This window comes from Chaetodon auriga, chromosome 17 (assembly GCF_051107435.1).
Source record: "Chaetodon auriga isolate fChaAug3 chromosome 17, fChaAug3.hap1, whole genome shotgun sequence".
Classification (NCBI taxonomy): domain Eukaryota; kingdom Metazoa; phylum Chordata; class Actinopteri; order Chaetodontiformes; family Chaetodontidae; genus Chaetodon; species Chaetodon auriga.
This window is the reverse complement of record NC_135090.1, coordinates 21,630,223-21,657,030: the sequence shown is the minus strand read 5'-3', so window position 1 is coordinate 21,657,030 and position 26,808 is coordinate 21,630,223. Positions and strand designations below refer to the sequence as shown.

At 44.6% G+C, this 26,808-nt stretch overlaps 2 protein-coding genes across 3 annotated transcripts; both read left to right on the top strand.

The window, feature by feature from the left end:
* The first annotated feature begins 1,605 nt into the window (after positions 1–1,605).
* Positions 1,606–17,091, top strand: iffo1a (intermediate filament family orphan 1a). 2 transcript variants are annotated; one of them, XM_076753869.1, is made up of 10 exons: positions 1,606–1,722; positions 2,051–3,180; positions 10,115–10,175; positions 11,019–11,114; positions 11,185–11,325; positions 11,399–11,583; positions 11,711–11,828; positions 12,329–12,421; positions 12,644–12,774; positions 14,030–17,091. In XM_076753869.1, exons 2-10 carry the CDS (start codon positions 2,198–2,200, stop codon positions 14,181–14,183), a joined length of 1,962 nt encoding a protein of 653 aa, XP_076609984.1. In that variant the 5' UTR covers positions 1,606–1,722; positions 2,051–2,197; the 3' UTR covers positions 14,184–17,091. The 2 variants fall into 2 exon arrangements, with proteins under 2 accessions (XP_076609984.1, XP_076609983.1); XM_076753868.1 differs by having other exon boundaries at positions 1,620–1,722; positions 12,332–12,421.
* A 1,447-nt stretch (positions 17,092–18,538) lies between these two features.
* LOC143334899 (vesicle-associated membrane protein 3-like) lies at positions 18,539–26,779 on the top strand. Its single transcript, XM_076753890.1, has 5 exons — positions 18,539–19,612; positions 20,703–20,832; positions 21,508–21,666; positions 24,749–24,800; positions 25,179–26,779. Coding segments are annotated over exons 1-5 (360 nt in total). The 5' UTR covers positions 18,539–19,610; the 3' UTR covers positions 25,196–26,779.
* The last annotated feature ends 29 nt before the right edge of the window (positions 26,780–26,808 follow it).

Below are 26,808 nucleotides of genomic sequence, written 5' to 3'. Positions count from 1 at the left end.
ACTTGTAATTTTTATCCTGGCTGTACACCTCTCTGTCCTGACAGCAGGCTCATTTTTATTATTTGAAAGGCTTCAGTCAAACTGTCTGTGGTGCTCTGCCTTCAGTGTCTACCTTCATCTTCCTGTCCAGACAAGTGACATTGAGTTTGGTGCAGAATAATACATTAGTTTCTGGGAGAATGGCCAAAATTTCATTAATTTGTTCAACACAATTAGGCTGAAACCCAGAGAGGAAGGCAGGGTGGAATTTAGGAGGAAGCCACGCATATCACTCCTGAGAGACTCCTCGCTTTGTGGTTTAAACGTCACTTTTCATTCACTTGTATGTTACCAGGCAGAAAACTTCACCCAGATATTCAGTCATCAGACCATCCACGATCTTTGTGGAGTCAATTTAGTTTAATATGTCCCAAATGCAACAAACAACAATTTAAAGATGTAAGCTGTGACTAATGGGCAGCTCGAGTTAAACGTTCCTGCACAGACGTCTCAGTATGTGTTTAATAGACCTTTTAACTGCAGAGATTTTGAAGAAAACCCGTTTTGCATTGACACATTTGGTCCAAATACGTCATTTAAACTGAGATTTTCCACATTTTTCAGGCAGAATCTTGAGGCTGTGCTTTCAGTCCTGCCCACATGATGTCATTGAGTTTGCTGCAGAGTATGAAATGAGCTTCTGGGAGAAAAGCCAAAATCAAATCTTTAGCTTGGCGTCCGGAGGAGAGGGCCGGGGTAAACGGAGAGGACAGTGGAGCGTTTTCTGGGTTAACAGGAAGAAATCTGACACCTCAGATAAACGCAGAGTTATAGTCTCACTCATTGTCGTATGATGAAGAAAGTCAAAATGTGTTTTTGTTTATCGTTCAGACAAACTGGCCAATCAGTCCTCTGACATGCTGACACCGTCAGTCGAGAGTTGGCGAGGTAATGCTAGTCAGTGTTAACCATGATGAACTGGCTAATGTTGGCTAATTAATCTGGAGGTGTGTGTATTTCCAACCAAGTTGCATTACTGGAGCCTGATAAACTGTTAGCTCACCATAAATTACTAAGGAGAGAGGAGGCAGTTAACGAGCTGATGCTAGCGGGTTGAAACTAAACACACATGCACAGTGATATAACTGAATGCTTAAATAAATGAATAAATATGATATATTTATTAAGCATTAAATTATTTATTCATTTCTAGAAGCATTTTGTTATCTAATTCTAGCTTTATGAAGAATTACATTTTGTAGTTATCTACTCTTTTAAGCTTTAAATTATATCATTATTTATGTATTTAGATATTTCTTTTCAGCCTTTAAATCCACATTGACCTTAAGTAATGAATTCACCTGTGATCGACCACTGTGAGCAACAAACTGCCTGAAAGAAGGTAGAAATTTGTCTTTTTCTTCTTGTTTTTGAAAACTGAACTACGGAACATTTTAAAACACTGTTGTTTATGTCACTTCAACCTCTTCAGGATGAATCCGGCATGTTTTCAGGCCCTGTTTGCTCTGTTTCAGCGCAGGTGCACCTCTGCTCTGGTCACTACGGTAGCGGTGACAGGCCGCCCGCTGCTCCTCTACCACCATGTGGACGGTATCTGAACGCCGCAGTCACTCGCTTGTGTTTACTGCTGAGCTGTACCGCACCGCCGCTCGACGCTCCGCTTTGGACTCATTTCACCTCATTTTCTGGTGCGAAGTTTGTGTTTCCTCCTCGGACTTGCAGGTACGGTGCTTCCACTTTCATTAAGGCTACAGTATGTCTTTTTGGCTTTATTCTAAGGCTTAGAATAAACGTTTTGTGACTGCGCGTCACTGCTGATGCCTGGACCTGAAATCAGTCCTGCGTAAAAGTAAAGTCGCTGATCTGATTGTGCTGCAGGGACCAGCTGCGCGTCTGCGGGTTCAGAGGCACCTTGTTGTGTTAGATACTGTTTTTATCCCCCACTGTCCATCAGCGGGGGTTTATTGTAATATTCTGTTTGGAGTTTGATATTTAGCTGCCGTTTTTAGGCCCGTGAAGCATCCTTTTAACCCGCATTATCTGACTTCAGCACACAGCTCCTCTGCGTAAAGGTGATCATCGGTGACATCAGGAGGAGGACTCAAAGCGAGGCTGCTGGGCCTGATTGCGGTTGGGGGCGACACTCCGATTTTAGACGGAATTACCTGCCGAGTTGAACACATAGAAGTCTGGGTTCATGCCGGATTTCGAGCACTTCAGATTTTCCTATTCTAGCATGAATCCGGTCCTGGGGGAGAGCGGCTTCCTGGCCCCACAGCAGCACCACCACCAGATGACGGGCCAGACCGACTCCGCCATCCCAGAGCCCGGCTATTTCCTGGGGGACCACGGCGGGTTCGGGCCTGACGGGTTGTCCGGGCTGGACCTGGGCGCCCTGCCGCCGTCGGGCCTCGCGTACCTGCACCTGAGCACCCCCCTGCACCGCGTGCCCCCCGCCGCCACGGCGCTGCGCAACGACCTGGGGTCCAACATCAGCGTCCTGAAGACTCTGAACCTGCGCTTCCGCTGCTTTTTGGCTAAAGTTCACGAGCTGGAGCGCAGGAACAAGGTGCTGGAGAAGCAGCTGCAGCAGGCTCTCGAGGATAACTGCGGAGGGGACGGACACCAGAAGCCGCTGACCAAAGACATGGGGGTCCAGACCGGATTTATTGGGCCTATTCCAGGCAGACCGGGCCTCATCCCGCTCCACAACGCCAACAACTCGGCCTACCTGCCCGGCGGCCTCCTCTCTCCAACCCTGAACCCCCCTCCGCTTTTTGACAATAAATGCCTGCTGGGGACCAACCTCAACCCGATGCCGGTCTCCACGGATTCAAACTCCAACCTCACCACATCCGGTTTCTCCATCAGTCCGGCCCTGAGTCCCACCGACCCGTCCAAAACCATCACCAACATCAACGAGAAATACGCCTCTCACACCGGGACGAACACCAACAGCACCCTCCCTCCTCCCCCGCGCTTCCTCCCCGGCACGATCTGGTCCTTCAACCATACCCGCCGATTTGGCACCGGGAGGGAGTCGTGCGTCACGGGCCCCGGAGTCTCCTGGACGCACCCGGACGGCGTCGGGGTCCAGATCGACACCATCACGCCTGAGATCAGGGCCCTGTACAATGTGCTGGCGAAGGTGAAGAGAGAAAGAGACGAGTACAAGAGAAGGTAAGGCTGCTCACACTTTGATCCCAGAGCTGCTTCAAAGATCTAACATGGCCGCGTGGTTTGGATCATCAGTTATCAGGAAGACATTTTGGCTGGCAGACTGTCCCAAAGCTGGTGGACACAGCTGACATCAGTATCAAAATAATATGAATATTTTAACAGTCTTGGTATACATTATAATGTGGAAAATTTCATAAATCAAATCATTAACTTCAATACAGTGAGCTGTTGTTCTGCTGCACATCAGAAAAACTCTAACACATGTTAAACAGGCTTTTCATAACTTTATTTTGTTTCTTGAATTAAAGTCAAACAGTGTGCTTGAAATCATTCATGTAAAGCTGCAGTCAGTTATGATTTATCATAGTACATGCAGTCACTGATATATAATTAGGAAACTGATCTTGTGGTCTGTGCTGTGTCAAACATGTGAGGAGTTTTCTGCAGGAAAAAGCAGCAAACCGAAGTGTTTGACTGCATCACTGTCTGAGGGTCATCATATCATTATGGACGTTCTGTTGCACCGAGGGACGAAGACTTCAGGGGGTTGTAAAAGATAAAAGCATTACGCAGGAAATGTGCAGCTCCTTTTCTGGGAATCATACTGGCTTAAACCACCAGTCAGACTAAGAAGTATTGATTTGTATTGGATGGCAGCATCAAGCAGAGGGTGTGTGTGCACACCTGCAACACCTGCCTCCAATCTAACAGCAAAGTGGTAAACAAAGTAAATACTAACCTCTGGATGTAGACGTATGATGTCAAGTGTCACTGCATCAGGAAATACAAAAACATTTGCATAATATAGATGAATAGCCTAAAAAGCTGTATAGCACTAGCTCAATGCTAACACTTAAAGGGGAATTGCCATTAATGCGCTAACAGAAATTAGCATCGCAACTGTGACATTATGAAATGATCTACATCTCTTCACGTGCTTATCATAAATCAGAGTGCGCTGATACTTCCAGTTTTTCATTAACTAAGAGCTGCTGACTTCTCGATTCTGACTCAATCTGCTGCTCTGCGGTTTATCCAAGGAGAGCTGAATCAGGGGCAACAGGGGAAGATTTCGCCTCCCTTCCAAGAGGCTTCTTCAGCTCTGTCTGACTGATGGGGACTCCGAGGTATTTAACCTCTGTGGGGTCACTGTCAAGGTCAGTGAAACCACCTGGTTCATTCGTGCTCCTACTGTCAGTCGTTGCGGTCAGTGAGGTCAGTGAGGTCAACCGCGAAAAGCTGCTGAACCTCGTGGGGTGAAAGGACAGTATAGCAGGTGGGAGACACAGTGAGTGCCCCTTGGCTTTCAGGTGGAGTCTTGATCCGAGGAGTCGGTCCTCCTGTGTTGACTGTTTGTTTAATGGTTGTTTGGTTCTGCTGATAAACGAGCCTGTGCATCACCTCAAAGCCTGAAAATGCAGAGATATGGTGTTCCAATGATGCTGCTGAACCTGAGTGATGTGCATTATGTTTGGAGGTGTGACTCATGATGTACTCTACAGTCTCTAGAAGTGCATGATGAAGGGTACGAGGAGGGTGTGCTTTAGGGCATAGCTACCTTGTGATTGACGAGCTGCTACCACGGCAGGATCCAATCAGGATGGAGGCATAGCAATGCGTATCCATGGGAGCCCCACCCACTCGTCCAAACATGGTCACTTCAAAAAACCAAGATGGCGACGGCTGTAATGTTAAACCCAAGGCCTCAAAACCGTAGTCCACCAACCAGTGGGTGACGTCACAGAGGGTTCATGCTTGCATTGTGCAGAAATGAGGGATTTAAGCGTGTAGCTGTGCAGAGGCAGTGATCTCCTGAATGTCTCCGGTTGTGTTGGGTAATCGAGGCCAGTGCAGCAAATCACTGAGGCGGACAGTTCAACGACAAGATGTTTTTACATTAACTGGCATTGATTTGGTCCAGTGTCATCAAAAACTGGACGTGCTCTCGATGAGTCATGAGTGTGAGAAGTGTTTCGACCTGGAGATGTTGAATTCTTCATCACTCGTCACCTTCTGACTCATCTGTTTCACAGCAGAATCTTAATGGGTTTTACGCAACATTTAGCCTCAGGAAATCTAATTACTTGTGCACAGCCGGATGATACAGATGAATGCAACAAATTAATAGAATTTCTCGTGAATTTGCAGCACTTGTGTTGCTTTTCAGTGGAGGAATTAGTGCCTGACGTGTAGAAATGCTCTTTAAACGTCCATTTTGTCTGCAGGAGGCTTTGCTCAGCATGCAGCTTGTGTTTCTTTGTGCACCGACCTGTCCCACACTCATACGCTGACACACATTAACACACTCACCCACTGCTGCTTTATGCTAAAAAGCACTGACCTCAGTACTCTGTGCTTCAGCCTGCTGAGGCAGGACGCCGCTGCAGGACAGACCTTCAGTCACATCGATTTCAGAAGCAGCAGGATGTTTTACCGGAGAGCAACAACTCACTCTCTGACCTGCGTGTTCCTGCGCTCATCATCATTTCCATTTTAGTGCAGCACCAAACTGCATTCATGTTTTTCAGGTTTGAAAGCTGTGAAACTGATGATGATGATTCAGATGTTTGAGGGCGTCCTGATGTGATTTCACAGAAGTGTTTGATCCACAAGTGCAAAACACAGGTTCATCAGTTAAGTAGAGCAGGAAAGACTTCAAAACCTCTGATGCTCTTAATGTTTGTAGTTTTTAGTTGACTGCTCCTTTCTTTTCACCTCTGCACTGGAACAAGAGCTTTAAATCTATTTTTCTAAATGCAAGAAATGTAAAGTATTTTAAAGATGGCGTCCTGAAGATGTGCGTGTGTTTTGCACACTGCTGGAGTTTTTATTTCACAACATGAGGTCACTGCAGAGTCGCAAAGTGGGAGGTTGATTTGGGCCATCCAGGCTTCCATAAGATGATAAACTGTGTGAGGAAAGATGAGCTCCCATGGTGCATTTCAGTAAGAAACGTCCAATCAGAGAGCTTAATTCACCCTAATTCCTAGAAACCTGACAAAACATAATCTGTAATTTATGCATCCGACTGGCTGACAGGGTTGTAGCCAGCAGCCCCCCCGAAACACCCCCCACCACCGCCCTCTGACGACTGTGACCAGGACTTTTTTTGTATTTAATATTTGATTTGATTGTTTTAAATATTTAATTTACTGTTAGACTATCGTTTCTGATTCTGAGGACATGAGTGCTGTGTGTGCTGAGGAATGCTGAAGATATCGTTCAGAGACTTTTGAAACAGGAAGTCGCAGTGAGGTAAAAATACTTCCCAGAAGCAGCGGCGGCTCCCGTCTTCCCACACAGCTGAAGGAGTTGTGCTTTGATCTCTCTGTAGATGTTTGTCAGGGGAAAGTTTAATGTGAGGAGTTGTTTTTCGCTCACGTGATCTTCCTCTCCTTTCTGGGCCTCTTTGTTCTGTCTCTTTCTGCCTCTTCCTCCTTCTTTCCTTCCTCCTCCTCCTCCTCCTCCCTGCTGGGGTTAGTTCTGGCACCTGCAATGCAGCACTGGCCTGTGACCGCCAGCAGTGATGTCACCCGGTCTGCCATCGCTCCTCTGCCTCCCTCTCACTGTCTCTTTCTGTCTCTCTGCATGAGTCTCTCATCACGTTTCTCCCTCTCCTTCTTTTATGGCCTCTCTGTTTTCTCTTCCATTGTGTGCTGCTGTCCCTGCTGACTCCTCTTCCATCTCCGCCTCGTTTCACCCTCTTCTGTCCCACGTGAGCCTCTGCAGCGTCAGGCTGGCGCTGGCATCATCATTAACGTCTTCATCCCAAACCACACCTCCCCCCTTTGCTTTTCTTTTTCTCTTGCTCTCATAATTCAGTTCAATGAAGCTGAACATGTTGCCAAACAATATAGACTACATGGCCAAAAATATGTGGACAACAAAACACTGTACACATATGTGATTGTGGAGCATGTGGTTCCAAAACCACATGCATTCATCTGCAGCTGTTCAAGCTTCTGCTCTTCTGGGATGATTGCCCATCAGATGTTTGAAGTGATAAGACCTCAGTCTGTGTTCATGTTCATTCCAGCAGTGCTTGATGAGGTTGAGGTTCAGGCTCTCTGTGTGCAGATCAGTCAAGTTCTTGCACAGCAAACTATGAAGACTTTCATGCACAGAGGGACTCTCGTGCTTAACAGGAAAGGGACAAACACAAACTGTTGGCACAGCGTTGTCAAGAGTGTCATCGTGTGTTGCAGCATGAAGATCTGCCGTCACTGGTATAGAGACCAAATGTGTGTCCACATACTTTTGGCCCTGTTGCATTTCTACACATGCTTGCTTTGTCTCTACAGGCTTAAACGCTCAGTCTAAATGTCAACTCTCTCACCTTTCCAATATCACCTCATAATGGATGCACTGTGAGGATGCAGTGAGTCATTGTGTGTGTGTGTGTGTGTGTGTGTGTGTGTGTGTGTGTGTGTGTGTGTGTGTGTGTGTGAATAGAGAGAGAGATAAAAGTGGAAAACAACAGCGTCACCTTGTGCATAGACACAAACAGGCCACCCAGGCTGCTTGTTGAAGGTACTTGGCCATGAAAAGTAACACACACTGGTTTTGCATACTGTTGGGTTTCAGCCCATTAGCTGCAGTATTTTCTGAAACAGAACAAAAGTTTTCAGACTGATTTCCTTCCCTGCAGGCAGCTACTGGCTTCACTTCATTTCATTTCCACAGTAGTGAATATTTAGTGATTTAGTGGTCAGAGATGTGTTACTGTGAGATAGATGACAAGCTTCTCTAAGGCCTGAATACTGACAACAAAGCCAGGACGTGAATATCCTCACTGACGGCCAGAGTACATGCACGGATGTGGTGGAACACATCCATTATAATCAAATGAAGCTGCTGTGCTGACCACAGACACTGTTTGTGCTGCTCATCTCTATTTTTACATGGTGCTCCAACAAAGTTAGTTTAAACTGCACAGAACTGTTTAAAAGCCGTCCACAATCATCTGTGTGGAAAAATACTGGCAGTGCAGCCAGCAGGAGGGATGCATCTTTGTTGGGAGGGTGGAGAGTCACTTAAAATCTCCTCAGAAAACACTGCTGACACGCAACCACATGCTGCAGAGACTGAAAGAAAACTCTCCGCCTGCTAACGTGAAGTGTAGCGTCCGTGCTCCGTCTACTTCAGCCATCAGACGTCCAGATGCACCTATCAGCACCTCAAAGCTCACCGTCTGTTTGATCTCAACCCCGGCCGATTCCCTGAAGCTGCTCTAACTGCCTCCCGGCAGACATGAGAGCGCCGTCGATGTTCTCATCAACAGGAAAGTGAATCCTACGACATTGAGCTATAACATTAAAGCCAGCTAAAGCTGTCTGTTGGCAGACAGAACTGGAGGTTGTGTCTTGATGACTGATGCAGTTTTACAAAGAGGACACTTTAACTTCACGCCGTTCTCTCCGGTTTCCTGACATCACAGCTCAGGAGTGCGGCACAGCAGCTCGGCCTCATTCTACAGAGTCAAGCCTCAGATGAAACAGCACGGTTTATGATTCAGATGCCTTTTAACGAGCTTCAGCGTCACCCTGCAGTCACGATCAGTCGGACAGCAAAAGCGGCTTCTGTGTATCCAGTCAGACAGAGTGACACCCAGCAGCCTCACTGCAGAGCCACGTGTTGGGACTGACAAACAGATCAGAGCAACGTCTCCTCTGTTTATCATGTCAGAGTGTTTCTGCCTCTGCTCTCTGCAGCTGAAATGAACCTGCTTTCACGCCATGCATGTAACCTACATGTGACTTGTACCAGAGCACTCAAGGGAAATGATCCCTGTTGGCAATCAGAGACGTGACGGCGTCATTTCAGTGCTACAGCAGCTCAGCTGAGTGCCGTGTGAAGGACAAAAAGGACGTAACAATGGAAAGAGGCCAGAACAGCTGAGATGAGATGAAATGCATCAGTTCAGATGAAACGTTTGAACGAGCAGAAGCAGCAGAAAATAAAAGAATTTGATAGATCAAAATTTGTTTTTACGTTGCTGCTCTTAGATCCTCAACACTAACAGCATAAATGAGACAGTTTGGCCTGAAGGTGCAGCAGTGGAAAGGGTGTCAGTGATGGACGGTGGCCGTGTTAGGACATTTCACACTCAGCTTGTCAGGCTCAGCTGTACTCAGCTCTGCTTTGAGATGAACTTGAATGTTTAGCATGCTAAGTCCAACTCATTGTACATGTAGCATGTTGCTATTAGCATCAACAGAGGAGGTTTTAAATAGAGCTGCTGAGATGGGTTGATGCATCATCTCCAGTGTAATTAGGATTCAGTCCCTCTGTGTGTTTCCTTGTAATGTTGCTATATTTAATATTGCTGTGAGGTCATATTTGTGTAAAGCCTGAGATGTATGACATTACAACAGAGGGCCAATTAGCAGAAATCATACAAGATGCATTAGAGAAGCTGCAGCGTGAGCTCAGCCTCTGTTTATTTCTGTCTTCCCTCCTTAGTGACTGTAGCAGCGAGCTCTTTGTGCTCCTCATGCACGCTGCGTGGTCTCTCCTTATGTAACACCTGCTGAGTAACGCTGCTGGTGGCAGGAGGAGCTTTGATGCTGTGTAGGTCAGTCAGGTAACCGCGGTGGGATTTACCTTAAAGCTGCACAGAGGAAGATGAGGGAGGTGGATTCATCCCTGAAACTCCCCACCTGCCTGAAAACAAGCCACCAGGCCCGACATTCAGCAGTGATTGGCTGCTGGGATTGTAATTGATTAATTATTGTTGCATCTTTCGGTGTGATGCAAGAATAGAAATACCAAAAGAAAAGTATAGTCAGATATACCTTCACTAAAGCTTTTGAAGTCTGTGTGATTAAAGCTGTCAATGTTATGTGATTGTCTGACTGCTTTGTGTGTGTGTGTGTGTGTGTGTGTGTGTGTGTGTGTGCGTGTGTGTGTGTGTGTGTGTGTGTGTGTGTTGCAGATGGGAGGAGGAGTACACCGCCAGAATGGACCTGCAGGAGAAGGTGGCTGAACTGGAGGAGGTAAGTTTCAAATGCTGTGTTACCAAACTGCTCCAGCTCAGAAGTCCATTAAAGAAAATAGCTTTTTAAGATGCAGTCAGCGTTTAACTGGGGCCACATCTTCCCACCTACAGTGCAGCTCTTCTTCTCTAGTCCTTCGGGTCGCATCTCTTCTTCTTAGTAACATTACAGCTGATCCAAGGGATGAAGAGCATTGGCTTATTGTTCTGGATAAATGGAGAAATTTTGGTCAAATATCTGTTTATAGACACTTTTCCCATGTTTCTGTGTCTGAGTGACTAATGAGGGCAGCAGTTTTTGAAACTGGTCCAGTAAGAGCAACTTGGGCTGCAATATAATCCCTCCATGTGTCAGTGAACCGTCACTGTACGTCCACTAAAGGTGTTTTTGCCACTGATGGACTCAGACTGTCATTCTGTCTGATAACATTATGGGAAGGTTTCCTGCAGAGCCGCTACATCATTCTCACCAATTACCATTTAGAGAAACAGTAATTTAATCATTCAAACATCAAACTGGACAGAAACTAAATAAAACTCACCAAAACATCTTGATTTGTCCTCACAACAATCGCCAGCTCTGCTTTAGTTGGAATAAACCTTTAACTTAGCAGACATCAGAGGAACTGGAAAAAGAGCTCTCATAAAGTTGTATTTAACAGCAAACACAGCAAACCTCCAAATGTTCATTTTATACTTTGATTGAGGTCAGTCAGGAGTCTGATCTGTGGCTGCAGCCTCAGTGTTTTTAAACTAATGTAAAATAATACTGTTTGGAGGTTGAAATGTGTTTATCTGATCTAATGTTCAGAACATTGACTGCAGTCTGTCTGTGCGTCTCCAGGACCTGCAGGAGAGCGAGGTGTGTCAGGACGAGCTGGCTCTGAGGGTGAAGCAGCTGAAGGCCGAGCTTGTTCTCTTCAAAGGACTCGTCAGTAACGTAAGTCCGCTCTGAGCTGCTTCGTTACCTGAGCGGGAAAAACTGTCTGAATGTCTTCTGTCTCCATCAGAACCTGTCAGACCTGGACAGTAAGATCCAGGAGAAGGCCATGAAGGTGGACATGGATATCTGCCGCCGCATCGACATCACCGCCCGCCTCTGCGACGTCGCCCAGCAGAGGAACTGCGAGGACATGACTCACATGTTCCAGGTACGTTTGCTGGCGAAGCGCACTCCACAAATGATCCGCCTTCGCTTCGCGTAAACACGCCTCCTCCCGACAGGTGGCCACGCCCCCCTCCACGCTGAGCGGCCGGGCCAGGAAACAGAGCGGGCAGTCGGCGAAGGGCGGGGACGGAGACGAGCTGAGCATGTCCGAGGGCGAGGGAGGCGGGGCTAAAGACGAGGAGTCGTGCAGCACGTCGGCCAATCAGATCAACGAGCAGATGCAGAGGATGCTGAATCAGCTGTAGGTGTTTTGGCCAATAGCGTGGAAACATGCTGATGTTTATCCATGTGGTTAACGTGTGTGTGCGTGTGCGTGTGTGTGTGTGTGTGTGTGTGTGTGTGTGTGTGTGTGTGTGTGTCTCGTCCAGGAGGGAGTGTGAGTTCGAGGATGACTGCGACAGTCTGGCCTGGGAGGAAACCGAGGAAACTCTTCTGCTCTGGGAAGATTTTCCTGGATACTCGCTGGGAATGGAAACACAGGGGGAGGTACGTTCACACACGCGCACACACACACACACACACACACACACACACACACACACACGCACATGTCAAAGCACATCCGATGAAACTGAGGCTGTCTTAGAGAGGCGCCGGCTGAGTGAACAGCCTCTCCGGCTGCAGCAGACATCAGCAGCTCTTCCTGGAGCTCCACAGATCTGTTTTCCCAGCGTCAGGGAGGCCATGGGCGTTCCCCGTCGGGGGCAGTTTGTCCCACTTGGCTGATGTGAACCTGCTCAGCAGAAAGATGCTAACACGCCTGCAGTGCGCTCACACAGTTTTCTGTTAATTTAACGGTGCTGCAAGCTTCTATTCCAGTAAACTATCATTATTTTAAGCTCTAGAAAACAAAGTTGTCAGCACGTATTTAGAGGTTTCTCTAATATTTGGTGTTTTCTTGAAAAGTTGTGATGTGGTTCTTTGGCTCCTCTCGCTGAGGTTTAAATCTAAAATACTGATGACGTTCTCACATTTCATTGCCGCAGCAGGAGGAGTCCATAGAGGAGGTGATTAAAGACACGGAGTCTCTGTTCAAATCCAGAGAGAAGGAGTACCAGGACACCATCGACCAGATAGAGGTCAGTCTGTGTGTCTGCTTTGTGTTTGTGACCAAAAAACCAGGCTGATGGAACCATCGCAGCTGTCAGTCACACAGTGACGCCTATGGGAGTTTTTCTGTCGGAACCAGGGGCGCCAAAGCAGCCCCTCCCTCGTCCCACCTGTACAGCAGGAGTAATTGGAGTCGTTAGAGGTAATGGTGTCACGAGGGTCACTGGATTTGTGTTTTCTGTCCCGCTCAGCTGGAACTAGCAACAGCCAAGAGCGACATGAACCGTCACCTGCACGAGTACATGGAGATGTGCTCGATGAAAAGAGGGCTGGACGTCCAGATGGAGACCTGCAGGAGGCTCATCACGCAGAGCGGAGACAGGTAACACGCACACACACACACACACACGCACACACGCACACACGCACGCACACACACACACTCTGTGTCTGTCTGTCCATCACATTCTCCACCATAACTCAAGAATTCATCCGCTTATCATGACAAAATTTAAAATGTCTTACAGGATAAAAATGAAGTGAGGATATTTTATAATTTATAAAATTTATATTTCAAAGGTCAAGTTCACTGTGACATCATGATGTCCATTATACAGCAGCGTCACTCAGAACACAATAATAATAATAATAATAATAATGATAATAATAATGATTTTATTTGTATAGCACTTTTCATACATAGGAAAATGTAGCACAAAGTGCTTTACAGTCAAAGATGAATAAAATGAAGACCCCCCACCTCTACCCCACCCACACACACCCACACAAAGCCACACGTAAGATCACAAACTCACACATCAACAACAGGTTACATCATGATGAAGTACATACTGAGGAAACGCCACCTTGAATTAAAAAGAAATGAAATGAAATGAGGAAACACAGGAGATAAATTAGAAATATTAAAGCAATAAAATAATAGTAATACTAATACTACTACTACTACTAATAATAATAATAATAATATATAATAATAATAAAAAAAATCTCCCATAGGCGTCACTGTGTGACTGACAAAATATATATATATATTATTATTATTAATAATAATAAAATTGAACAAAATTCAAAGAAGGCAGATTGTGGCCGTTTGGTCAGATGCTCTAGTCTTGAAACTGTGCTAATTGTTTGGATCTTCTGTGCCATGTTGGTATAAAGAGGGTGGACAAAATAACAGGAACACCTCTCTGTTTAACCGGATAGAACCAACAGCACCAGATTTGGTTTTTCCTGCTGTGACCTTTCAAAATATCTGCTGTGAAAAAGATCTTTTGGTGGATCGTCCCAGAGCTCAGCACCGAGCTCTGTGACTCCAATGTTTAACACTTTTAACACAAGTTATTGCTCATTTTGCAGAGCATAAGAAAAATATCAAAGGAGAGCAATAAGATGAGAATTAATTGATCCCACGTCGGGGAAATTCACAGCAAGAGTGAAGAGGAAGAAAGGTAGAAAAAGAGCAAGTTGAACAAATAAAAAGATAAGCTCGTGTTAGTGAAAGCTCAGCAGAATCTGTTCGCTGAAGATCACCAGGGTCTGTCTGCAGCTTCCTGCCTCTTCAGGGTCAGCGTGGAGGAAACGTTCGAGCTACATGAGCGTGTTTTCTGCCTCCACAGGAAGGCCGCCTCGCTCATCACTCTGATGGTGGACGACTCGGACAGCGAGGAGAAGGAGAGGAAAAAGCCGGCTCTCCCCGCCGACTCGGAGGCCGGCGATTCTTACTGCGACGCCAACGCCGCCATCCCTCCTCTGGCCTGGAGGAAGCCCTAACACACACCGACACACTCTGCTGGTGCACGCCGATGCTCCTCTCTGCTTCCAGATCTGTTTGAGAACAGGAAAACAAATCAAGTTGTGCAGAAACTGTAGATTATTTTACGACCAGCAGATTAGATTTTCTTGATCGTTGCTGCTCACAGAAGGTGAAAACTCACACTAACGCCCTCACAAAAGCATCATTTGCTCACCGAGCTTCAATAGAAAACCTTTCAAAGCTGTCAGTCAAAGATCGGAGCTTCACCAACAGAAGGTGTCGCTGCTGCCCTCCTGTGGCCGTCAGCTGTAAGTGCACCTCAGTGAAGGTCATCCAGAACAAAATGGCACTTTAAAAGACCCTCACTGACCGACCGTCGGGCTGAAAAACACACAGTTGATCTAATTTTGCACACCGACGTCTCTGTCTAGCGCAGGAGCCGCTTATTTGCACAGATTCTGTAACGATGCCTTCCAGCTGCAGGTTCACACGTGTGCACTGAGGCAGTGACGCACAAAGAAGTAGTTTGCACATAACTGTTCACGAAAGCGACGAACAGCTTCAGTAATTGATTTGCACTTATTTATTAGAATGCAAGGCTTGTTTTTAGTCTGTATTTTATTTGTAATCCTATTATGTGCAGCAGCTTTAAAATGTTGCAGGTAAAGTTGAATTTCTAAAATATGATAAACCCAGTTGCCATTTTCTGGGATGAGACTGAAGGTACAGTCACTACTTCACACATCTGCAACTATCAGAGCCCGACTTGCCTTAAACTGATATCCAACACTTGGTAAATATGACACCTTCTCTGTCCTGAAGATGCATCTGAACGGTGTCAATCTTCCTTCACAGATGAAACTACATTATCATTTAACCAAAACTCATTTAAAGAAGATTTTTAAAGTAGATGTTTGATAACTGCAACTCAGATTTCTGAACATAAAAACACTAAATAACATTCAAGGCTGTAGCTACCAACATCCTCAATACAGTTTCTGGAAATTTTATGAGAAAAATATGATCTAAGGAGCCGTTTGTGGTCTGCAATTACTGACAAATTACACACGATGGGTTTCTAAAGGGTGATTATTATTATATTCATAATAAGTCAAAATCTTTAACGTGACGTCCAAACTGGAGCTTGAAATCCTCTAAGAGGGTCAGGAGACGACTGACTGGATAAAATTGTTTTTTTGAACAGGAAAATATGCTCATTTTTTCTTTAATCTTTGCTCCTCAGGCCTCCACAAAGTACTGAAACAAAACTCCCCGAGAGGCTAGAATCACTCTGATAACGGCCGTCTGTACACATGGCTTCATTTAAAGATGTCATGAGCCAAAAATGATGGGAACCACTGACTTAAACCATCAGGCTGGTAGATAAAAATAATGTAAAATGTCTAAAGTCCTGGCCACTGAGGCCTGAGATGTTCAGACAGGTGAATGTCACTGTCACAGACTCTGGGAGCGAAAATAATCATTTATTTTAGGGCTGTAACTAATGATTACTTCAAACTTTATTTATTTATATGGCACTTTTCATACTTAAAAAGCAACACAAAGTGCCTCACAGAGGCTAAAAACAACAAAGAAAAAAAACTTGCATTATAAATTAATCCTGCAATTATTTTCTATAAAATATCAACAAAAAGTAGAAAGTTAATAATATTTCCAATATCAAGAAGCAGAGATCGACTAAAACAAGCAAATATTCATGTTGGAGGAGCTGAAACCTGTGAAATTCAGGCTCATTTTCTGCTCATCAACTAATCGATTCAGTGACAACTAACAAATTAATTTACTGAAAGAATCTGAAGAGCTGATGTGGATTTTTCCTCTAAATTTAAAGGGAAGGTGTCATATTCAAGCGCCATCAGCCACAAGCCAACGTCCCGTTAGCATATGCTATCGATGCTAATGGAAACCGATCCATTAGGAAATCATTAAAGTTCCTGTTTAAAAACTAACGAACAGCATGAGAGAGCTTGTGATTTTGAGACATTTGACATTTAAGGGCATTTTTGTTTTTCTTTTACAAAAGTGAAAACCTATTTTAGGGACATGTTTGTCCTCAAAGATGTACAGTTTGTAAAGGCTGAACGTTGTATGTAATGTACATAATAAGGCGGCTGTGCATAACGCTGAACTATAACGCTGTGAGCGTCGCGTTCTTATGGTGTAAATGAACATTTAGCTCAACATTTATAGCATCGTTTAGTTTTAGCATCGTTATCGCTCCAGTGTGACTTGAATTAAACGTCTCCGAAGCCTCACAGCCGTCAAACAGACGTTACAGAGCAAACACACCTGCAGCAGTGATTGAAAGCTGAGTTTATTTTTTAAAGGACGCATACACGTGGAGGGAAGACATGCTGCAGCGAACGCGTCACCGTGCACCTCGTCGAACACGTCTTTGATTAACGGATCGTCTGCTTATTCAGTAACCTGCCATGTTCACCACAGTCATCAGAGGAACACCTCCAGCTTCAGCCCTGAAGTCCAGTCACTCTCTGCTACTGATGGACTGAAGCTGAGAAGGTCAGTTTGTTCCTTTAATGTGAAACAAAGTAACTGCAAGTGTACAAAAGACTTCAAAGCTGAATCCAAACGTCACTCACCTCATCAGGCTGTACAGACGCTGCTTTAACGGAACTGTTGACATCTATATTATCAGACTGTAAATAACAACATCTGTGGGGAGAAAACAAAGAAATAACGTGTGAAAGGGAGAAAATGACTTAAACGCCTCATGAAACCAGAGCGATCAAAGCTGATTAAACAGGAAAGAAGAAGAAAGCCCATTCAGGAGCCGAGCTGAACGAGTCTTTGTGCTCTTCATGAGCTCTTTAAGGTTTTTCTCTCTCAGGATGCAGAGCTGGATGTTTGATGAAGAGCTGCACAGAATAAAAGACGCTGAAAGTCTGTCGGAGTTTTGCTCTTTTTTTCGGGGGAAATGTAGATCAGATCTGACTCGGATCCTTTCCTGCAGTAAAAGAAGCAAAACCACTTTGTGGAAACACTTGATTAAGAGTTCTGCATGAAAAACACTAAAGTAAATCTGAGTATTGTTTGTTCAGTGAACTTAAAGTAAAAGAGAGCAGTTAGCTATTTCATTCCCCTGCTTGAGTACTTTTAGTACTCTGTAAGCTTTCAGTCCTCTGTCTGCTGAGTCCACTGAAACTTCTTATTTTACACTCATAAGGTTTTTCACAAAGCTGAGTTCGGTGGACATTTACTTAGTTGATGCATTTTTTATTTAAAATATGTGCAGATGAGACCATCAGTGTTATTCATTGTCTCATTTATGATTAAACTGGATTTTATCAGATGCAGAAAAACATCATATCTGCGTTAAATATTTGTCTGCCTCTAATTCACAGGTTAATTTATCTGTCATTAAACTTCGCATTAAGGGTATTTTTACTTTTTAAAGCGTCCTTATTCAGCACATTTTTTAGTGACAGAAAGCTACTGAATACTGCTGCTAACAGGTAGAAATACTTCATCCATCACAGATGGAAACATTTCACAGCAGCGCAGTGACAGTGGTCATCGATCACACCTGTTAGCAGGTTGTATCAGTATTGATCAGCCTCAGTTCGCTCGTGCTGCTCCTGTCCTGATTCCACCTGAGCAGCGAATCAATGAAGAGGAACAAACACCGAAGCAGCAGAAGAAGAACGAGCTGCTGCAGCTCATCAAACACAGCAGGACCAACAAATACTCAAATACTGCAAATACACAAAGATACTCATTAAGTAACTAAGTATTCCACTTTTACAGTTTGTAGATACTTTATATATTTCTACTGCAAAACACCACAGAGGAAGTCTGGACTGACAGTTTATCAAATATTTTACACATTTTACTACTCAAATGTTTCTAAAAGTATTTCAATCAGCTGCACCTGCCACAGCGTTAAAATACTTAAAATACTGCTCTCAGATTAATGCATCACTGCTCCAGAAGGAGTACTTTTACTTTTTATACTTCAATTACATTTTGCTGCTGATAATATTTCTGTACTTTCAATTAACACAAATGTCAGCACTTTTACTAGTAATAGAATATTTTTTGACCTAAATACTTCTTCTATGAACACTGCACAGTAGTGGTACATAGTTAGTACCTCATATTTAGGCCAATTTTGAGGTACTTTGTTCTGCTACATTTCAGAGGGAAATAAGAAAATACATGTAGACGTTAATATTCTGAATTCATGAACTTTGCAAAACAAACTTTTATGAGTATTACTGCAATCAGCATTACTCTTAAATGATTATTTTAATAACTATTTGCACATTTGAACATTTTCACCATTATTATGAGTGTTGTTCTGATGTCCTCTTTATAGCAGTTTGTAACTTTGTCATTTCTACCTTTTTTCCACCTTTTTAACTATTTCGTCCTTCTTTTTAACTGTGTGTTCAGCAGTTTGTGCTGCAGGGATCAATAAAGTTTTTCTAAATCTGAGTTTATAACACAGAAACTTCACCAACAACTGGACAATCTGAAGGATCGCAGTTCCCTGTAGCTCGGTTGATGTGGTGTGCGCTCCGTGTATTGAGGCTGTCAGTCCTCTGCAGGGGCCGCAGGTTCGACTCCCACCTGCGGCTCGTTTGCTGCCTGTTGTCCCCTCTTTCCTGTCAAACCTTCAGCTGTTGTTATCATAAAGGTTAAAAAGCCCCAAAATAATTTAAAAAGATCAAAGTTCACGAAGAAAGAGAGTGAAGTACTCACTGAAGAGCCTGGAGTCAGAACAAACGGCTGAACACGCAGGAGAAGAGGAGTCCGGGGAGCACACCTGCGCTTGATTCTCACAGGTGTGTTTGATTCGTCAGCGCAGGTCACGTGACAAAACTCTCCTTTCCATGATCCCCCCCAAATCTAATCATCTCATCACACAAACATTTCAAACAGTCCACCCAAACTAACTGAAGCGCTTTAAAAGTCTTTGGTTTTTGACCCACAGTAACAGCAGAGAGCAGAGAGGCGCTGAGCGGCGGCTGTGCAGCCTCACCGCGCACCTGAGCAGGTGAACTTCACCTATTCACGCACCGCGGCCATGTGCGCATGCGCGGTACCCTCAGAGCTATTTAAAGGAACGAATACTGATTTTCCATTAGTGGTCATTACGGCCTCTGATCGGGACCGTGTTTGTGTGCGCGTGCGCGCGGGGTGTGACGCAGATATTTTTAATCTGTTGCTTCAGTTGTAGTTTTTTTTGTCTTGAAAGAAAAAGTGAGCCAGGAAGAGAGACGACTCATCCTCCATTTATAATCATCTCTCTCTCTCTTTTCCTCTCTCTCTCTCTCTCTCTGTCTCTCTCTCTCTCTCTCTCTCTCTCCCTCCCTCTCTCTCTCTCCCTCCCTCTCGCCCTCCCTCCCTCTCTCTCTCTCTCTCTGTCAGACTCAGATTATCTCCATCATCCTGCCGCCGAGATGTGAGTACTCCCAACATATTTCCCTCATTTTTAAACTCTATAGAAATCAGATCTATGAGCAGGAATATTTATTTATAACAGCTCTTTGTTGGTTTCATCGTGTTTTATTCTGCTGAGCTGAAACTTAGTCTGGAAATTTCTGGGCTGCAGCTGAAAAACTCCAGTGACTCACCGGCTGACTCACCTCCAAGACTGTCCATCAATACTGTGATCAGCTGTGTTTTATCACGTTTGTTCAGCTTGTTTTTGTAGATGCTCTCATGGCAGAACTTAAACTGGAGCTGGTTGTGTTTCATGGATGTTGCGTTGTGGGGGAGGGGGTGAGGGTGTTATTGCGTGCATGTTGATCTGCCTCAGTCATGTCCAGCCTTCTCTGCTGCTGCACTAATCTTTCTCCATTTTGCTTCTGGAAAAAAAAACAAAAAAACAGCCTGTTTTGGATTTTGTCATTTTAGTGTTTGAGGTGCTGCAGCCTCCATACTTTGATTATATGGACCCCAAAAGTTTGATGAGTCATGTTTCAGTTACTGAGTTTGTGTTTCAAAGATTCAGTTTGTATTGAGCAGCTTCTGCAGATCTCCTATTCAGAGTGAAAGTACTCACCACGACGTAAAAATACTCTCTACAGTATCTTAGAGAGGCAGCATCAAACACACTGAAAGCACCAAAAGTAAAAGTCAATTATACAGAATTTCAGAATAATGTATATGATATTATTGGGTTATAATTATGAATTCATGAATGTGTTCATCACTTTAATGTTGCAGCTGCTAAAGTTGAAGATAATTTGGATTTAATCTGTCAAAATGCAGAATTATTTGTAGGTTCAGTTTAATTTTTAATGATGCTAATTTGTAAAGTAACCAGGAACTAAAGCTGTTGAGTCTTACAAATGAAAAGTTACGTTTCTAAGAATAAAATGCACCTTTGGTCCATTAAAACACGATAACAGACTAAATCATGTCTGCCTTTGAAGTTATGAAGCGATGGAGCCTGAATTTGACCACAGATCGCTTTAAATTCTTCTGAACTCGTCACTTTGATCATCATCGTCTTCTCTCCGTTTCTCACGTGCGCTCTCGGTCTGCAGGTCGACTCCAGAGGCAGCAGGCACTGCAGGAGGTCCTGGGGGCCCGGACGGCGAGGGGGGCCCTCCGGCTCCGGCCCCGAACCTCACCAGCAACAGACGGCTGCAGCAGACGCAGGCGCAGGTGGACGAGGTGAGGAAACAGCTTCCATGAACACATCAGCTGCACACACACACACACACACACACACACACACACACACACACACACACATACATACTTGTGTTTTCACTGAGCTGCTGTTGAGTTCAATGTCAACATGAGTTTAATATTGAGGATCATTTCACCCCAAAATCAAATTAAAATGGTGAATGAATCAGAATTTCACTCTAATACTGAAAATAACCCGACTATAATTAAACATTCAAAAGAAAAAGAAACTCAAACAGAAAACTTCATCTTAGATTTATCAGATAATTTGAAACGTTTGCATCCAGGAACAGAAGCAGGTCACAGTGGAAGGTGGGACAGGATACAGATTAAATGTGCAAATACATGAAATGAACAAAACTATAGACTGCATAGAAAATGACAATTCAAGAGTGAAAGTGAAAGAAAGAAATGTTTATTTTATTTTTCTTTTCTTAAATAATCCTCCACATACAGTAATTCCAGTTAATATGAGAAAGCATGAAACTGGCCAGATGTTTTTTAATCATTCCTGATGATACCTGATCAGTCAAGCTAGGCTAACTGCTGGAGCTAACTTGGTTAGAGTGCTCCTATTGGTTCTTTTCTGAAGTCATTAAATCACATGGTCACGATTCGATGACATAAAATCTGACACATTGCACCTTCGTCTGTCAGGTGGTGGACATCATGCGTGTGAACGTGGACAAAGTCCTGGAGAGAGACCAGAAGCTGTCGGAGCTGGACGACCGGGCCGACGCCCTGCAGGCCGGAGCCTCGCAGTTCGAGAGCAGCGCCGCCAAACTCAAGAACAAGTACTGGTGGAAAAACTGCAAGGTGAGCATGTTTGGTGTGTGTGTGCGTGTTTCCCATCATGCTTCAGTCCTGAGATTATAGCATCCATCAGTCAGCACATCACTTGTGTCTTAGCAGCGGCTCCGTTAGCATTTCCCTCTCATGTTTTGCAGAAAACATGAGATTTTTGTTGTTGACTTTGCAGTTTCGTGCTGCTGCTGTGACCGAGCATCGTTAGCGAACAGAGCTGCGTGCTCAGGCCGCCTCAGACACAGGAAGTGCGCTTCACTGCTTGCCGCCTTCCTGTAACTTTACTCATAGATTAGATTGAGTTAATCTGCTGATAGTAATGTGATTTGATTCTGCTTTAGCTTTCAGTGTTTGAGGTGACACACGGAGAGGAACGTGAGCGTTGCACAGTGAGAGACAACAGTTAGAAAACAAGCCTGAAGGAAACAGGAGAGACCATTTCCTGTTACCAAATTAAATGTAAGACAAATTAAAAAGGTCTTAATAACATCCTTCTCGCCTGAGTGCAAACAAACCTACAGTTCTGTATTTTGTCTTGTCTCATCGTAGCATTTCATTCACTTCAAAACGTAATCCTTCTCGATCATCTCTTATGATGCCCTAGCCTAGTGTCTGTGTATTTTCCGTTGTGTTTGTGGGCGTCAACTTTGGGGTAATTGGCTAATAACAGCGTGTGAGGCGGGACTCTATAAGAAGGTAGTGACCTGGGGTGCATTCAGCCCGGACAAAACGTAGCAAAACATTTAATTAAAGGAAGCGTTGGTGCCTTGGAAAACCTGTCGTTCAATCAGGAAACCATTGCCAAACGCGCACACCGTTTGCAGATTGAACGTGCCCCAGGTGCCAGATCGTAAGCAGAAAAAATGAAGCCAACAGGAAGTGCCAAAAACTGCAGTTCCTCGATTGGCCACTTGAGGCTGGTTCCAAAAGTGAGTCATTGCCCATAGACCCCTCCAAAACAACGTTCTCTTTAGCTAATTTCCCCGTTCGTGACGACTGTACAGAGGGTCAGTTTTTAGAGAACTCACTCATTTAAGATGTTAAATTTTTAAAGTTATGCATACTCTTGTGCTCTGCCTGCCAGTGCTCTGCCTGCCTGTGCTCTGGCTGCCTGTGCTCTGGCTGCCTGTGCTCTGGCTGCTCGTCCTCTGGCTGCCTGTGCTCTGGCTGCCTGTACTCTGGCTGCCTGTGCTCTGGCTGCCTGTACTCTGGCTGCTCGTCCTCTGGCTGCCTGTACTCTGGCTGCCTGTGTTCTGGCTGCCTGTGCTCTGGCTGCTTGTGCTCTGCCTGCCTGTGCTCTGGCTGCCTGTCCTCTGGCTGCTCGTCCTCTGGCTGCCTGTCCTCTGGCTGCCTGTGCTCTGGCTGCCTGTGCTCTGGCTGCTCGTCCTCTGGCTGCCTGTCCTCTGGCTGCTCGTCCTGTGGCTGCCTGTGCTCTGGCTGCCTGTCCTCTGCCTGCTCGTGCTCTGGCTGCCTGTCCTCTGGCTGCCTGTGTTCTGGCTGCCTGTGCTCTGGCTGCCTGTGCTCTGGCTGCCTGTCCTGTGGCTGCCTGTGCTCTGGCTGCCTGTGCTCTGGCTGCTCGTCCTCTGGCTGCCTGTCCTCTGGCTGCCTGTCCTCTGGCTGCTCGTCCTCTGGCTGCCTGTGCTCTGGCTGCCTGTCCTCTGGCTGTGGTCACACTGTGTCATAAAACAACGTTCAGTCTGACTCCTCGATCAGCCGCCATCTTTAACCTTCATTCACCTCCATCACCGCACTGTCCACCGTTCATCCATCCCTCCGACCTCGACCGCCAATCCGCTTTGAGCTCGGCATCAGCTCATCCGGCCTCCGACGGGCGGATGCTGCCGTTCCAGAGCAGCCAATCAGAAACTGCCGTTAGAGATTACATTAGAGGAGAGTTTGACTGACAGCGACCAGGAAGTCAGAGACAGAAATCCCAATCTGGATTACAGTGACAGTCAGGGATTAAAAAGACAGCTGTGATCTGTGACGTAACCCCACCTACCCCCAGTACACACAAGTACACACATTTACATACTTATACACTTGTGAGGACCCTCACTGACACAATGCATTTACTAGTCTCTCATATTAATCCAAAGTTTGTGTTATTTCTAGTGTTTTGGGGGGATTAGAGGTATAAAGCCGGTGATGTATACAGTATATAAAAATCCCATGAAAAGACTCAAACCAGCAGCGAGTGTATCACTAATAACACTGACTGATAGATCCTCTTCCTTTGTGCGTAGAGCTCCACTGTCATCCAAAAACTATTAAAACACACCAATGAGCCACAAATTTACTTTAACTGAACCCACACACACCGTCCTGCTGCCAAACACTCACTACCACAAATGTGTAATTAATTCGCCACTGAAAATAGTCCCTGTTTTCCTGCTGTTTTAGGAAATTAATGAACTTTTATGAACATGAAACTGTGGATTTGTCAACAAAAACAAAACATGTAGAATAAACCTAATCATGAAATTCATTCATTTTCACACACAAACAGTCTCACAATCAGTCCACAAACATCTGGTTTCTCTCTTTTCTCTCTCCACACACACACACACACACACACACACACACACACACACACACACACACACACACACAAGCCAGTACCAATCTCTCTCTCTCTCCATCCCTTTGTTGTTGTTAATCTCTCTCGCCCTCCCCCATCAGAGGCGATGTGATTTCCTGTCTGTCAGCAGCTCCGACTCTCATGTCATCATGTGGATTTATTTATGCAGTATTTTGGTCCACACACACACACACACACTTACCACCTGACTGTATTCGTGTTGTGTAACCGTACATATTTTGTGCTTTGGGTGACAAAAACATACACACACTGTTACACTAACTGCTAAATAGTAAGAGTACTGTACCTAAGTACAATTTTGAGGTTCTTTTACTTTACTTGAATATTTCAATTGTATGCTAGTTTATACTTCTACTCCACTACCTTTCAGGGGGAAATATGGCTTCTTTTTTTACTCCACTACATTTGCCTGACGGCTGGAGTTACTTTACATTTCAAAGTATTGTTACTGTAGTTTTTGTTGTGACTTCGTGGTTCTTGTTTTCCCTCCAGATGATGATCATCATGGCAGTTATCGGCATTATATGTGTTGGAGTCGTCTTCTGTGAGTAATCCACAATCACACACACAAACATTTGTCAAAGACATTTTTGTTTTATGGTATTTTTTGTAAATTTCTTTGAGTTTTCGGTTTGTTTTGAAGAAAATCTCAGGTGACCTTTCCTCTGGTGCCCCCCTCAGGAAGGTCTGCTGTCGCCTTGAGCTTTGGTTTGTTAGTCCAGATTACAGGCAGAAGACATTCGTTTTTAAGATTTTTAACATTTTTCACGCAGGACACGATCACTGAGCAAAGACACCAAATCTAATCAGAGAAAATGTTTCATAAAATGTCAGAATTGTTGAAATTCCCATTTTTCTGAGCACGTCAGGACTTCCTGTTTCCTGAATATTCCACGATCCTTCCTCTGCTCTTCCTCCTCAGTGTATTTCTTCTACTGAGCTGGTCTTCAGGGATGGACACAGAAGTCGCAGGACGAGTCTGCACCAACGCCACCGAGCCTGCTCTTCATCCTCCTCTTCCTCGCCGATGCCTTCCTCAGAAACTCCCGTGCATGGTCTGTAATGTGCTCCGGTGCCTCCTCTCTTTCTCTCTGCTCCTCGTGGGAAACGTCTCTCCAGGCAGGAATCCTGAGTGGAACCACAGATGGATGTAATGTTCTTTTCATGTGACCCTGCTGGGAGAACCACAGGGAACCTTCACTGCATCAGGGCAGCTTCGATTCAAGTTCATTTAGCAGAAAATAGACTAAACTGATGCTTTCTTCCTGGTTCTTGCTGTTTTGTCCTGTGAAACATGAAAATCCTTGTAGCCAAGAGATTGAACACAAACAGAAATTCTTATTTTAAAACAGTGTTTGCTGCAGGTTTAAAATCCGTTGACCCAGGTTTGCTCATCAGACGTGTTCGCCGTGAAGCTGAAAGCATCTTATACATCATGTGATGTGAGTAAAGCTCTGTGGATCATGTTAGTTTGTTTTCTCATGTATGTGCAGGACAGAGAAAAGGGACAGGAAGTGATCTGAAAATCATTATTATGAAAATCATTTCACCTATTTAAAAAAGTACAGCATCAGTAAAATGTACTTGAAGTATCAAAGTACTTGTTCTGTAGTAAAATGTCTCCTGTGACTGACATGTTATTATGACGTGAGATAGTTATACGAGACAGACAGACATATAAAGGTTCAGTGTTTGAGTGGAAGTATAAAATAGCCTAACATGGAAATACTCAAAGTACAAGTGCCTCAAATTTGTACTTAAGTACAGTGTTTCAGTAGATGTACTTAGTTACTTTCCTGCACTGTTTGCTTACTCGTTCATTCGTTGCTGGGCTTTAAAACAGGATGTCGCTGGTGGAGTTTTTGTTCCTAAACAGGCGGAAACCGAGTTTTAACGAGCTGGTGAGTAACTGGAGGCATTAATCAGCTGCTTCTCATCTCCTCAGGTCTGGAGGTAATTCCCATTAGAAACCAGGTGTGTAAAGATGTAGAAATACAGACGGAGATGTGAGTGTTTGTAAAAAGATTTTCAGAGTTTCAGACATCCTGATGCTGAGGAACGAAAGCACTGAACAGTCTTTGAACTCTGGGTCAATGGATCCTGCCTTCCCCTCTCTGTCCTCTGTACCGCTGCAGTGTTCTTCAGGCACGCTGCCCCCTTGCTGTCAGCATTGGTACTACTACTGCTGTTTTTCCACTTTTAAGCAGAAATTTCATATCCTGGAGAAATTCAGGATCAGTTTCGACTCTTTTAGTTCTCTGTCCGTCTGTCCAGCATCAGTCTTGTTTTTATTCTTACTGTCTTGTGAACCAACCCGACTCGTGTTTTGAACGTCTCTTTGTTCTGAACTTGCTTGAATGTGATTCTTCTGTACAAAGGCTTTGAGTGGTGTAACACAGCAGATATTAAAATGTAAGGATAAACGATCACCTTTAAAACTGTCAACGGGTGAAGCTGAGTATTAATCCCACTGTGTTCACTTCTGAATGTGGGTTTCAAATAAATTCATGTTTGCAGCAGAAATGTCGGCTTGTGTCTTTTTCTGCCTGCTG

Coding starts and splice junctions, on each gene's coding strand:
- iffo1a (XM_076753869.1), top strand. CDS start 2,198: ATGCCGGATTTCGAGCACTTCAGATTTTCCTATTCTAGCATGAATCCG. Junction 11,326..11,398: donor ACATGACTCACATGTTCCAG/GTACGTTTGCTG, acceptor TCCTCCCGACAG/GTGGCCACGCCCCCCTCCAC. Junction 11,584..11,710: donor CAGAGGATGCTGAATCAGCT/GTAGGTGTTTTG, acceptor TGTCTCGTCCAG/GAGGGAGTGTGAGTTCGAGG.
- LOC143334899 (XM_076753890.1), top strand. Junction 20,833..21,507: donor CGCAGGCGCAGGTGGACGAG/GTGAGGAAACAG, acceptor TTCGTCTGTCAG/GTGGTGGACATCATGCGTGT. Junction 21,667..24,748: donor ACTGGTGGAAAAACTGCAAG/GTGAGCATGTTT, acceptor TTTTCCCTCCAG/ATGATGATCATCATGGCAGT.